We start from the raw sequence: 14663 nt of genomic DNA, 5'->3' as shown, positions 1-14663 counted from the left end.
TACCACAGGATGTGACGTATTACAAATTCAACGCGGCCGCTTCGCAGTTCGCACAGTTTTGCCTGCTGCAAAAAGTCTCATTTCGTTTTCGTTGACCGCATTACTTTTTGTAATTTAGCGTTCCAGCCACAACTTGATATGATCGCATTTGATCGTTTAACTCGCGTTCGAGCGGCGAGACGTATGCGACGCCTCGAAGTTAACCAGCTGGGCTAATTAACGGAGCTGCTAGCTGCATATTATTGCCAAAGAGAAATGTATACACCGAGAGACAATGGCGAGACGGCTGGGAAAATTAAGACTGAGCCCCAACGAAGAGGCCCAGTTGATACAAGAAGAAAGGGAGAGGAGGAGAAAACTACGAATACAACAGGTAAAAGAGAACAGACTTTTCGACGTTCTGCTTTGTATAACGTCGTGTTTTTTTTTTTTGTGTGTGATAGTTATCCCGTTCAAAGTCCGCATTGCTTTCGGTCGCTTTTATTTGGCGCACTTCGAAATCAATCAAAACCTTTATTTAATCTGAATTTTTTTTAAAAACAAAACAATTGAGACCTTGGTCTCTATTTCAAGGGTGATCTGTCCAAGAAGACGCAGCACGAATAAAGTCATAATAATCTGTAAACATAGCAGTTTTATCACGTCACAACACAATGACGAAGATTACTAAATCAATGTACCAAGAAAATAGCGACACGTCAGAGTAGGAGCAACTGCAATAGAAAAAAAATCAGCAACTTTTACTCTAAAAACTATAGAGGACGCCACTTTAAAACGCAACCATGGCGCTGGATCTGCGATTCGGAGAATTATGAATCGTCACGAAGTTAGAGCAGATAACATGGAAGCTTATCAACAATAGCCTTTTATATAAAAGTAAACCAGTGGCAGCCTACGTGTATAGTAGTCTTTCCAATGCCAAGAGAGCCAAACATTCACTATCATGTGATTGGGAGTCCTCAAACGCTTTAATTTCCTCGTCGTGATCGGTGCTCTCATTTGAAACGTTTACCAAAGGATGCAATTAAATTGTGCTCTGTGTTTGCTAATTTACTCGAACTAACTTTACAAGTGACATTTAACTAAACACACACGTAGCTACTGGAAGGCGTGCCACCTACATCAGCGTTGTTGACAAAAGATCATCCAAGTATAAACATCTGAGCAGTCCAATCATCTTGCACTAAGCCACCCAAAGGAGACTCATCCGGCACAGACATTCATTGCACTTATATATAACTTTTCTAGGCATTCAAAGACCCTTTTACAATTGAACACATTATAAAAATCAGAATCATCTTTATTTACCAAATATGTCCAAAAAAAATGTGTCTCCGGTAGTTGGAGACGCTCTAGTACGACAACAGACAGTCAATTGACAGAGACCACTTTTGAGACATAGACATTGAGAAAAACAGTCACTGAGCAATAAAGGGTTGCTTGTTATCTGGTAATGCTGGTACAATACTTTTTTTTTTTTTGACAATTGTGCAAAAAGAGTCCTCGAGCACTTACAACCGTTTGAATGACTAATATAGCAATAGTCCGGTGCAATGACCATTGTGCAAAGAGTGCCGAGACTTCAAGGAGTTTAAGGTGACTCTTAGCGTGATAATCTTGGACAATGTTGATTGTGCAAATGTTGCAGATACTCCTCAGTCAGTGTGCAAGTGGGGCAGATGCTACTCTGGCATGAGTGGCCAGCATTGGTCAACAACCCATATGCAAATAGTGCAGTGTGGCGAGAGTATGACAGTTAGTGCACGAGTAATGTATAATTGGCCTGACAGAAATGTGACAACAAACTCAAGAGAAAAAAATTGGCAGCATGTTGCAATAGAATTGTAGGTTAGCTGTTTAAGAAGTTGATTGCAAGAGGGAAGAAGGTGTTGGAATGTCTACTAGTTCTAGTTTGCAGTGATCGGTAGCGCCTACCTGAGGGTAGGAGCCGGAAGAGCCGGTGTACGGGATGTGGAGGATCCAAGAGGATTTTGCACGCTCTTGTCTTAGTTTTGGCAGCATGCAAGTCCTCAAGGGTGTGTAGGGGGGTACCGACAATCTTTTCAACAGTTTTGATTGTCCGTTGCAGTCAGAGTTTTTCCTTTTTTGTAGCAGCACCAAACTAGACTGTAATGGAAGAAGACAGGACTGATTCGATAACCGCTTTGTCGAGCTAGACTTCATGAACACAGATATCAAGGTCTCGAGTCATTTAGACTTGAGATTGTAGGTTTCTTGGGAACTGGAATGATGGTGGGGCGTTTGAAACAGGATGGTACTTCACACAGTTCCAGAGATCTATTGAAGATCTGTGTGAAGACTGGAGCGAGCTGGTCCGCGCAGACTTTGAGGCAGGATGGGGACACATGGTCTGGGCCTGCCGCTTTGTTAATCTTTTGTTGTTTGCAGATGGGTCTCACATCCTGTTCGTGGATGGTTAACGGAGAAGTCAGAGGTGTGATTGTGGTCGGTGGTGCGGCTGGGTGGGTGTGGGGTGTGAAAGTGCCCTTTTCAAATCTGCAGTAGAAGGTATTCAAGTCGTTGGCTAGTGTGCTATTGTTCTCAGCTTGGGGTGATTGTGATCATTCATTCCACAGTTACACCTGATGGTGGTTGGGGATCCACGATGCTGGAAAAAATTACATTGCAATTTTTGTATTTAAAAAAAAAACAACATTTAAACCTGCAATGTGAAATAATACAGGATCAGTGTTGGAAAGTAAATTTTCTATGGTAACTAGTTAACCATGACAAAAATGAACAAGTTCAGTTCATAGTTCATACTTCAAAATTTTGAACTAAATTCACCAGTCCAAAATGACCTACTTGAAAGTTCCTTTTTTTTCCCCCCCTCCCTTCAATGTTGCTGGCTGTCACCCTCAAAATACTGGCATTTCATTTCCCCATTGTTGCCACGCATTCAGTCCACACTAGTAGCCTGCCGAAGCTTTCACTCTACAATCTCAAAAACATGAGGAAAAACGTGTTGCTTGAACAGTGTTTTTCTTTTTTTTAAATTGGGAATTAAAACAAAAACGGGATCTTCGTCCTTAATGTGCAAACAAAAACACGCAACACGGTATGACAGGAACGATGGTGAAAGGACATTGCTAACTTTGCATTCCTTGCAGCTGTGGCTGACTATAAAATAATTTATCAACTCATATATTACAAAACAATAAATTCCATATAATCACAGTGATCTTACAGTGTTTAATTAAAGCAATCTGATAGAAATAATAATTTTCCTAGTAATCAATTTTTACAATTATGTACTGTATTACGAAATAACACATTCACTCCCATTTAGACAGTGTTCCTGAACACACCTCGCGCACTCACGCAGCTGCCGCGTGCTTGCCTAGTTTAATTCTGAAGAGCGAAATAGGAAATGCAGCAGACATGCATTCTATTAGCATGTCCAAGCACATCCCTCTGTTGGTCACTTTTAATATTAGTTGATTCACTGTATAATTCAGAAGACCTACATTGCAGCAGAAACTGCGATGTGACTATTGCGCACACATGCATCGGAATGACGATGCTCAAATAAAATATCGTGCGGTCCTACTGGTGGCAAGCTACTTATCTTGCCACAGCTGCCCTGGCGCAGTCTGACAGAAGCATGGCTGCCATTCTGCTCTTATGCTGCCTCCGACCACCACCAAACATCCAACCACATTCATGGGCAATGTGGCTTAAGTGTCTTGCCAAGGGACGATGTGCTCGGGTGGGAATACGAGCCGTCAACCCTCCAGTTTCAGGGCATACTCTTGGCCTCTGCACCATGCTGGCGCCTTATGGGGACTCCACACTTGAAAATTTAGAACTGAAGACACCTTTTAAATTAAAACTTCAACAAATAAGAAGAGCCTCAATTCAACTGTTCAGATTATGAGGACATTGTTGACTGACAACCTACACAGGCATATATTCTGATCATTAGGACACATGTTAAAAGGAAACTCATTTTGTGAAGCATTTACATATATTTACGGTAATTGTTCTTTAACAGTTTGGCACATATTGTGGCTCTTCCCTTCTTTGGCCTTCTTCTTCTTTTAGGAGCCAATTCCTGTCCTTCCTCTAAAAATAATTTTGAATAAGTTATCTTATCATCTAACGGTAAGTGTACGCCCTGCAACTGGAAGGGGCTTTTTTGGGGGGGCTGGGGGCCGCGACCATGTCTCCGGTTTAAGAGCGCAGAGCGCCACCAGTGAGCTTAAATTCTGGGCGGCCGAAACAGCAAAGCACCAATGTATGTTGATGTACCTTGCATCACTGCATGAGCCAATCTTGCACAACATAATTAACTGTACATTTTTTTTGTCATTACCTGAGTTTACTCCGATGACTTGCACTGATGTGAATCAGCCACGGATGCGTAGTCGGTGTCGTATTTTCCATGCACAGTCCTAAAATGCTCCACATTTCCGTTCTTTGGTAATGCAATGGCAGACTGGCAGATGAGGCATACGCATTTCGAAAATGTCATCGTGAAAAAATACTCCTCGTTCCGTATGAAGGTGGTAGGTTTTTCTTTTCTTACTTGGTCCAGCTCCCCCACTCATTTTTATAACCTTTAAGTTTAAGAGAAAACACCGAGAGATTAAAATTGGAGGTAACTCACTGAATAGCTTGTTAGTTTTGACACACTTGGTGCCATTGTTTGCGCATCTGGAGTTACCTTTTAGCAGCGTTGTTTGCGCATGTGCGTGAGAAAAATTCAGATATCGTCGATTATATATGTATATCAATCAAGCAACAGGATGGATGATAGGCTGATGTCTTTTTTTTAATGTCATGCGATCTACCAATACTACCGATGGCGATTGATGCATTGAGCACCCCTGTTCAAAAGTATTCATGGGTGTCAAACTCATTTTTGTCTCAGGCCGCATTGTAGTTATGATTTCCCTCAGAGGGCCGTTAGAACAGTGAAATGTTTAATCATCAAATCATATCATTACACAACAAATTGAGAGATAACTAGTTTTTTAATCAGAAGACAAGGATAATAGTTTTTTAAAGTATTGTTTAAGTTACTGTAGAAGAAGGGTTTGGTAACATAAAAATGAAATATCTCAACATTATTTATTATTATGACAATTTGGAATTTGCTGATCACTGAATGTTTATTCAAGGCCTCAAACAAACAGAGCTATTCGCCAGGATGATGGAAATACTGAACAATCACAATAAGACATACAAGAACATCTGGGATTTGCCCACCTTATTCTAAAATCCACCTCTTGGTCTTGATTGGCTCATAAAAAGTTTCCCTAAAATGGCATAGTTTCTAATCGTATCACGGCAGATCCAATGTCACGTTACCCCAAGTGGTTGGTTTATAATCGTGTCTCAGCACCCTTATTTATATATTTTTTTATTATAATCAAGTAATGCAATATCATCACATATATAGTTCGTTTTTAATGGTATTTGGTGTTCTTTTAATATAAGCTATAACAAGTTAAGAGTTTCTTGCTTTCTAATGGTGTATGCAGCTACAAGGTGGTTATCGCATTTATTTCCCTCTTGGAGGTGCTCTTGGTCCATCGGGCTAGGCCGGTGGGTGTTTAGTAATGCTGGGCGTAACTCCACCCTGTGGTGTCCTAGCCAATACCAGCCGTAGCGACACCCCCGACTTGGAGGAGAACTGCAGTACATTTTCAAAACTGCGCGTGGAATTTGTTTTCCAATATTGTGCAGCCCTACTCCAACTTGTCGCCCTTCCAGGTTCGTGAGCAGCAGAAGGATTTTGCGCTGCAGACACGGCAGAATGTGGAGCAGAGGCGTCGGCGTGAGCTCGAGCTGCTGGGACAGGGACTACGGGAAGAATGGGAGCAACAACGGAGCGAAAAACTGCACATGCTGCAGATGCTTTACGAACAGAGCCTCCAGATGGTCGGCCATGGACAGAGAATGGCCAAAGAAAATGTAATAATATGGATTTCAGTAACATAACATAAAATTATAATACCGTTAGTTCAAATCTAGCACGTCTCTAGTGGTGCTCTGAGCGTGTGTTTTTGCAGTATTTGTCCTACTAGTGAAGACAAAGCTCGTACTAGTACATTGACCTTAAGATCCACGTCAAGAATATGAATAAATCCTCAAGATCTGAATACAAAACAGCGTCTCATGTATTAAATGTCATTCAACCTGAAAAAGGAGCCTGATTTGGCGGCCTTAGCCCAGAGGGAGGCGCAGAATCACGCAAAAGCAGAGGAGCGCTTTCGAGAAGCCCTCAAGGAGCTGAAGTCGCAGAGGCTTAAAGACATCGAAACGCAAAGCCGGTGAGAATTTTTCAACGTCTGAATGTGAATATCAAAGCAGAATGGCAAAATAATTGTGCCCTTTTCCCCCCTTCCAGAACAATCAATGCCAGGAAGAAGGCACTTCAGGTAGAAAAGGATAGATCGGCAAAAGTGGCCAACCTCCCGGTGCCTACACCAAAACCAATTCTGGTGTGTTACCCTGTACTAAAAGGTCGTACTTGAAATGTCATATCACGATTATCATGACCAGAATGATCACTTTGGTATTATCCCATTATAGTACAAGAAATGTAAACGGAAAAAAAAAGATACATGCCAGAAGCATAGCAACAGTTTTTATTTTAATACAAAAAATATAAAATCTGCAACCCACTGTGCTTTTTGACTTGAACAATTGTAAACTCTAGCTACTAAAGTTAATTTTCATGCATGCAAGACCGCATGAAATGTACTTGAATGGTGCCCTATTTTTAGCAGACCAACTTTTTCTAGTATTTGACATTTAATATTGGCTCTATGGTGCCTCACTAAAAATTTGAAATATGAATTAAAATTGTCCACGCATTCCTGAGGTCCAGACGTTTTTCTGCCAAGAGGCCTGAAATCAGGTTATTCGAATTTTCCACGCTTTTCTACGTCACTAGCGAAGAGCTCCGCTTATATCCCTGCTCCTGAGCCAGCCCTGCTATATATAACAAACTTGCTCTTCTACATGGAGGAAATCAATTAGAGGAAAGGGGGCGGTCTTAGCCAAATATGGACAAAGCGGATACAAAACTGGGTCAAACAGAAGTAGCTGTCAGAGGAAAATTGTATGACAAAACCAAAGTTTTTTTCTTATTTTATTTTATTTTATTATTTTTTTTTACACATCAAATTGACACTTTTATATTAAGTCCATGTTAACACTCTGTGGAGGTGTAAATAGCCAAAATATTGGCCTTTTAAATGTCTAAAGGCTGTGTGTGGTTTGGCAACTGTTTTCATGAATGACCAATCAGTCTGCCACTGGTTTTCAAAATTTTAATCGCTGTCGCAACATCGCAGCTTACAGCCAATCAAAATGCCCAAAAAAAAAAGTTTTTTTTTTTACGGGTTTTGAGAAAGCGAGACACCGAGCTGCCGCCGCGCCGACCCAAGCCAAATAATTGGAGAATATAAAACATCAAATATTATGTTTTACAGCAATACAGACCTTGCTGGATAAGGTCAAATGAATGGAGTCAGAGAGACTCCTTTAAAATGTCCACACTCGCTTTTATTCCCGCCCACGTCCATCCTCCTTAGGAACCTGCTGCTTCCTTAACTATTAATCTTGTCATTTTATGCTTGAAGAAATGTGATTAAGTACAATATGCTGTATATACAGCAACAAAGGCCTATACAGGCTTGCTATTCAGGGCATCCATATATCCAACCACTAATGTGCAGGGGTGCGTCGGCAACTCCTATTTTTATCTAATGGTCTGGTCCATAGGGTTGTACCGCAGTGTGCGGCAGGCCAAAGATGACAGTGATAGGTTTAATAGTGGTGGGACTCGAATGAAACAGTCTTAGTAATTATATAAATATTTGACAAAATACATACACACAAAAAACAATTACCGTAATTTGTCTATAATAAGCACTTGAGTATATTACGCACCCCAAAATTAGACACTAAAAAATCAGGAAATCCCTTTTACTAATGTATAACACATACCATCTATTTGCTGCTATCCATGCACAAAACATGTAGTATTATTAGGCTTTTCAATGAAATATTCTGCTCTGTGATCATGCACTGACGTAATTATAATTTTTTTTAATCGAACGTTTGTGTCGCCCCTCACCATTTCTATTCGTGTTCTCATATTGGCAACGAACAAAGACTGTGGTTGACTCAAATCAATGCTCAATGATACGGTAAGTATAACATTTGTACTGTTGGAAATACTACAGTCTTACCGGGTAGGCTGCAACTAGGTGCCATGTCGGCCCTGTGCTGCGATGACTTTGCAGGTACAAAGGAGTCAGCATGTAGCAATGGCTGACTAGGAGAAGAGCGAGATTGTTGTTGCGGTGCTGGTTTACCACAGTAGTGCTTACCCTGGAGTCCACAGCACTGGATGAATCAAGTCGTTAGTTAATAGTTGGTGTGTGGTCCACGGGTGTTTTTTTTTTTTTCTCCGGCTCTTGTACTGCAAGTTTGGAGATGCAAGCAGCTGCAGGAACTAGCTACTGTCTGTAGCAATGCGGAGTAGCTATCAAAGAAGGAGTGAGTTCCAAGTGAAACGTCTTAAAGGTAACCAACTGGAGACCGCATTGCGGTGGAACAGAGTCATTTAACAGGGATATGTAGGGAATGGCGTTGCGCCGACGTAACACACTCACACATGTCCGGTCTGTGACCCAGAAGTCCATCTGGACAGGTATATATGATATATGTCATGTCAGCGCCTGCGAAGATGTCGTTATTCAGGTGTGAAGCAGCGAAAGTGTACAGTATTATGTCAAAATTTCAAACATTACATATAATTTTGGAATGAAAGTACACATTTTTCACAACCGCTATACATTTACAATGTGGAAAAAAAAAATCTAGTTTGCTTATTTATGGTACACTATCGACTTTTGAGAATCTTTTAGGGGAAAAAAATTATTATGGCAAACTAATAAAAACGCACTTAACCATATTAAAATACACTTTTTAAAGTATTACTTTGTCTGTTTTCACTCTTCCGTTTGCTTAGTTCTCCAAGTTAGAGGTAAAGCATGCTTGCTTCAAGCTGCTTAATTTGTCACTTCCGGGTGAAGTTTACTGTAAAGTTGATGTAAAACAAAAGATAAACATTGTATATTTAAACACCGTTCAACCAAACCATAACATACAATGTAAAACACCATAAATGGGCTAACAGAAATTAGCATAGCTGTTACGCTAATTATAAACTGCTATTTGATCACTGAGCAGCAACTCTTCCTAACATTGCATACAATTATACTCTCAGACATTTATTCTCTCTGCTCTGGGAACATTTAAAATGGCAAAATGTGTTACTGTATTATGTCCTCTTCTTGCTCTTACGCCGCATGTCTCCCAATATACAGTACCTCAGGGCTGCTAAGCATGTTGCGGCACAACATGGTACAACACTGAAGGCATGCAACTCTAAATTGGGACTTGCCGGTATATTGTAAAAACCTATTAAAAAAAATGGATCGCTTAAAAATCTCCAAATGGAGAACTGTGATTTAGCAGGCGTTCACTGTACAGTGGAACCCCGCTATTTGCAGGAGATAGGGAATGGGCCCAACCACAAATAGCGAAAATCTGTTACTAATTGACGGCCATCCCAATATATATATAAAAAAAAAAGGGAATCTGTGTGTGGCGAACTGCGAATATACTGTGGTTCACTGTATACAGTGTTTTTTTTCCCCTTTCAAGCAGGCTACTGATTCAGAGAAATTGCATGTGGGAAAGAAGTCAGATGTCAGTGCCTTTGCCTTTACACGTTATCACATGACCGCAGCCACAGTGGACCGAGCGGTGGACACGCAGCTGGTAAAAGCCTTGCCGTTAACCGTATGTTCCTGTTTTGCGTTGTACTAAGTGGATTCGCACAAATAGACTGATGCCCATGAGGGAGCGGAACTGGAGATGAAGAGGCTGCAGGACTTCCAGAGGGACGACGAAAGGAAGAGAGCCGAGCGGATGGAGACTGCTCGTCTTCGAGGGAAATCAGCTATGCGGAAAGAGCACCTTGCACTGGTATGACTTTTCAAGCACTTGTTACTTTGACGCAATACGCAGTGCTAAGGATTAAACCGCCAAGTTGACGCGTTGAGTTTACCACTGCACAATGACTGTTAAAGCTTAAAGCCGATTAATCGGCAATCATGTTTTGGGTTTTACAACACACTAGCTGAAAAATCTTATAAATTAATCATGTCAGCTATTAATTGGCAAATTCACCAAATGCCCTCATGCAATAGTGAAAAAATAATTCTGCTTTAACGATGGCACGGAGATGAGTGGTGGTCGATCAACAATCTCTTTATTGTGAAAATGAACTTTTACTGTCGTCCTGACTTGACCATAACAATGCCCAAAAAACATCCAACATTGTTTCGCTCAACCCTTGATCCTGCAGACACAGGGCACGTCCTTGGGTTGGGCATCGAGTATGGACAATCAATTGGAACCCGGACAAACATTCCAATTCTGCCGGAATTGTTCAAATCTTAAAATTTCAGTTCCTAGTTTGGATGCCTGTTGTCCGCTGAGCTGCCGACCTGAAGAAGAACGTGCTCAAAATCGGCGAAGAAGAGCAGCGTGGCTGTGATCGAAAGTTTGTCATAACCTTTTTAAAATACATGACCAGTCACCTCAGTGCACCGCTTGCAATAAGATTAGGTCATAATGTTATATTGTACAAGGGAGGTTTCACTATGTGTAGAAGTAACGGGGTGCAGTCTTTGACGTGCTCCCTCTTGCTCTGAGCCTCAGCCTACACTGTGCTGAACTTCAGTGAAGTCAACGGGTGAGTGAAACAAAATACTCAGCTAACAAGTTAAACGGTGGGTCAAGATACAGTGGGGAAAAAAAGTATTTGGTCATTCACCAATTGTGCTAATTCTCCCACTTAAGATGAAAGAGGCTTGTAATTTTCATCATGGATATACCTCACCTATGAGAGACACGAGAAAAAAAATCCAGAAAATCAGATCGTCTGATTTTTCAAGAATTTACTCGCAAATTGTGGTGGAAAATAAATATTTGGTCACCAACAAACAAGCAAGATTTCTGGCTCTCATAGACCCATAATATCTTTAATAGGCTTCTCTGTCCTCCACTGTATTAACGGCACCTGTTTGAGACACCTGTCCACAACCTCAAACAGTCACACACCAAACTCCACTATGGCCAAGACCAAAGAGCTGTTGTTAAAGGACACCAGAAACTAAATTGTAGACCTGCACCAGGCTGGGAAAACTGACTCTGCAATAGATAAGGAGCTTGGTGTGAAGAAATCAACTGTGGGAGCAATTATTAGAAAATGAAACGCATACAAGACCACTGATAATCTGCCTTGATCTGGGGCTCCACGCAAGCTCTCACCCCGTGGGGTCAAAATGATCGCAAGAACGGTGAGCAAAAATCCCAGAACCACATGGGGGGACCTAGTGAATGACCTGCAGAGAGCTGGGATCAACGTAACAAAGGCTACCATCAGTAACACACTACGCCGCCCGGGACTCAATTCCTGCAGTGCCAGATATGTCCCCCTCCTTAAGCCAGTACATGTCCAGGCCCATCTGAAGTTTGCTCGAGAGCATTTGGATGATCCAGAAGAGGATTGGGAAAATGTAATATGGTCAGATGAAACCAAAATAGTTTTTGGTTAAAAACTGAACTTGTCGTGTTTGGATGAGAAAGAATGCTGCGTTGCATCCAAAGAAAACCATAGCTACGGTGACGCATTGGGGGTTTAAACATCCTGCTTTGGGGCTGTTTTTCTGCAAAGGGACCAGGACGACTGATCCGTGAAAAGGAAAGAATGAGTGGGCCCATATATTGTGAGATTTTGAGTGAAAACCTTGGCCATTGAAGATGAAACGTGGCTGGGTCTTTCAGCATGACAATGATCCCAAATACACTGCCCGGGCAACGAGCGAGTGGCTTCGTAAGAAGCATTTCAAGGTCCTGGAGTGGCCTAGCCAGTCTCCAGATCTCAACCGAGGACTCGACACACACCGTGCGTGTATCCGTAAGCGCCTTTACACTGCATTTTGAATGCCGTGTTGATGCGGTTCAAAACGCAACGCTGCGTCAAGGTGGGCGTTTACCATTACGGCGCTGTGCCTCAAGTTGAAATGCTCTGTTCCTTTTTCTTTATTTAACATTTCAACAATACACTTGAGTTGAATCGCATTGCTGTGGCGCCAGACAGCGCATCAATAATAAAAAAGAGCCCCAAAAAAATCTAGTCTTACCCATGAACCCTTATCCAGGATTGAAGAAATAACAAAGAAAAGGAACAGAATTTGTTGTGAATTTTCACAACGAAGTCTATTCCTCTGATATGAGAGTGGGACTTGCCAAGGGGAATGGCAACAGCAAAATTCACATTCACACTTACAGTAAATTTTCATTGAATTGAATTTTTTTGTGTGTGTGTGAAATTCATGTTTTGTTCTTTTAAAACAATGATTTTGTGCGCAACTGATGCATGGTTCATTTTGTGCATGGCCTGGATGACTGAGAATCTACACAGACAATAAAATATATACCTGTTTTGAATTTGAAATAAACCGTATTTTATTTTTAAAATTAGGAAGGGTTCCGTGAACTCCAGATGAAACTTGCGGGGTTCCGTACCTCCAACAAGGTTAAGAACCACTGGTCTTGTACCAGTCTAATACTCGCACTCTTGAAGCCACGCTATTGTAACACGCGCAGAATGTCACTTAGCATTGTCTTGCAGCGATGTTGCTGGAAAAGATGTTGCTTGGATGGTGCATTATGTTGCTCCGAAACCTGTATGTACAGTCCTGCTCACCATTATTAATTAATTTTAAGTACGGGCAAGAGGCGGGGTTCACCCTTAACTGGTCGCCAGCCAATTGAAGGGCACATATAAACGAACAACCATTCACATTCACAGCTACGTACGATTTAGAGTCTTGAATTAACCTACCATGCATGTTTTAAGAATGTGCGAGGAAACCGGAGTACCCGCAGAAAACCCACACAGGCAGGGGGAGAACATGCAAACTCCACACAGGCGAGGCCGGATTTGAACCCTGGTCCTCAGAACTGTGAGGCAGACATGTTAACCAGTCGGGCAACTTGCCGCCCTTGTTATGCTCCAATGCTTCAAAGAGAGACTGTAAATCTTTCCTCTGCTTCCTGTAGGACCGCGATCGGCTTCTTGTGGAACTGGAGCACATGCAGCAGGCTGACATGTTGAGGAGGCGGCAGCAGGCGTTTCAGATGCCGCCGCAGATCTTCCAGCCGCCTCACTTAAGGCAGGAGATGAAGGATGACTTCCAAAGGGACATGGAGTTTGCCTTTGAGGACATGTACACCAGAGAAAGGAGTAAGAACTCTGTACTTATTATAATAATCTGTCGCAAAAAGTAATTAACACCCTCCTACAAATATATAATTACCGATATTAACAGTCAAAATGAAAAATATACTACAACTTGTGATCCTAAAACACTTTATTTTAAACTCATCTTAAAACGCTACACTTAAAAATAAATGGCTTACAGATGATTTGGTTTTTGGGGAAAATGTTTTTTTACATTGGAAGTGCGCATGTAAAAACTGCGAAGACTTTCTGTAAATTCCTCTAACAACTAGGCTTTACACGATCAGAATTTTTGGGGCCGATCACCGAATTAAAAAAAACGATAACCGATCCGATCACAAGATAGACTGTGTCTATTTAAATGACCTTTTCATTTACTGTACATACTTGTGTACTTAATTGCTCAATTTTTTTTTACAATAAATGCATCTTTGTTCCTCTATGCCAGTGAGGCATTGTGACAGACAGAACAAATGAATTGTCTATTATTAGATGGCAGGAAGTAAATACAGTAATTAATGTATCCACTTTTTGACATTTTTGTTTGTGCGCCGTGAGATTTTTCAATTGTAAAATATGTTCCTTGGCTCCAAAAAAGTTGGAAATCACTGCTCTCGTCAGATTGTGTATTCTAATCAGTCAGGTCAAACCAACATTACATGACAGAAATAATGGGTGCTAACTTACTGTAATTAAATTACTTTATTTTTAATTAAATGACTTCACACACACACCGAAACTTTAGAGCTTGATTCGACAGAACGGCGGCATGTTTACGTCTAACCGTTCGTGATACCGCTAGCTTGCTAGGCTACATAACATTTTATTGCCTATGTGAACATACCTCAAGCAAGCCTTAAACGAACGTCCTCTCCTGTCCTGAGCACCGGTGACCACCAACACACGTTTCCCCCCATTTTGTCCTTATACAATCCACTCTTGTTGTCGTCGCCACGGTAACGAGTGTAGCCAGTCACATTTGAGTTGACAAGATAAAGCCCAATGATTATAAAAAACGGGATGCGGTCGTATCGGAATACAAGATTTTATTTCAGTTGTCTGACAGTGCAATCGTGAAAGGAAATTTGTCTTGTTTGATCCGGGAATTACGTGTTGTCTGTTGCACACCGCCGACGTTTATATAAAAAAAAAAAAAAAAAAACTTCATTGGCCGTCAGATATTTCCAATACTACGTCAAAAGGTACGCGACAAGGCTCAAAAGAAACTAGTTTTTGGATTCAAATATACTGTATACGGGGTGATGCGGAGAAAATGTCTTTTGCGAAGTTGTTCAATGAC

The 14663-nt window shown here is 41.3% G+C and overlaps 1 protein-coding gene across 5 annotated transcripts in view; it reads left to right on the top strand.

Annotated features, from left to right (window-relative positions):
• Positions 1-14663, top strand: part of cep295 (centrosomal protein 295) — a 44625-nt gene continuing 29962 nt past the window's right edge. For 3 of the 5 annotated variants that reach the window (XM_061783170.1, XM_061783169.1, XM_061783167.1), the window contains exons 1-7: positions 2-373; positions 5740-5940; positions 6175-6299; positions 6377-6470; positions 9712-9828; positions 9895-10035; positions 13183-13366. In XM_061783170.1, coding sequence (XP_061639154.1) covers positions 275-373; positions 5740-5940; positions 6175-6299; positions 6377-6470; positions 9712-9828; positions 9895-10035; positions 13183-13366 — 961 coding nt within the window. In that variant the 5' untranslated portion in view covers positions 2-274. Of the gene's footprint in view, positions 374-5739; positions 5941-6174; positions 6300-6376; positions 6471-9711; positions 9829-9894; positions 10036-13182; positions 13367-14663 lie in introns of all 5 variants that reach the window. The other 2 variants (XM_061783171.1, XM_061783168.1) reach the window with 2 other exon arrangements.

The sequence above is a fragment of the Phyllopteryx taeniolatus genome, chromosome 8, assembly GCF_024500385.1.
Source record: "Phyllopteryx taeniolatus isolate TA_2022b chromosome 8, UOR_Ptae_1.2, whole genome shotgun sequence".
Classification (NCBI taxonomy): domain Eukaryota; kingdom Metazoa; phylum Chordata; class Actinopteri; order Syngnathiformes; family Syngnathidae; genus Phyllopteryx; species Phyllopteryx taeniolatus.
The sequence above is the reverse complement of the archived record's forward strand: the minus strand, read 5'-3'. Positions and strand labels throughout refer to the sequence as shown.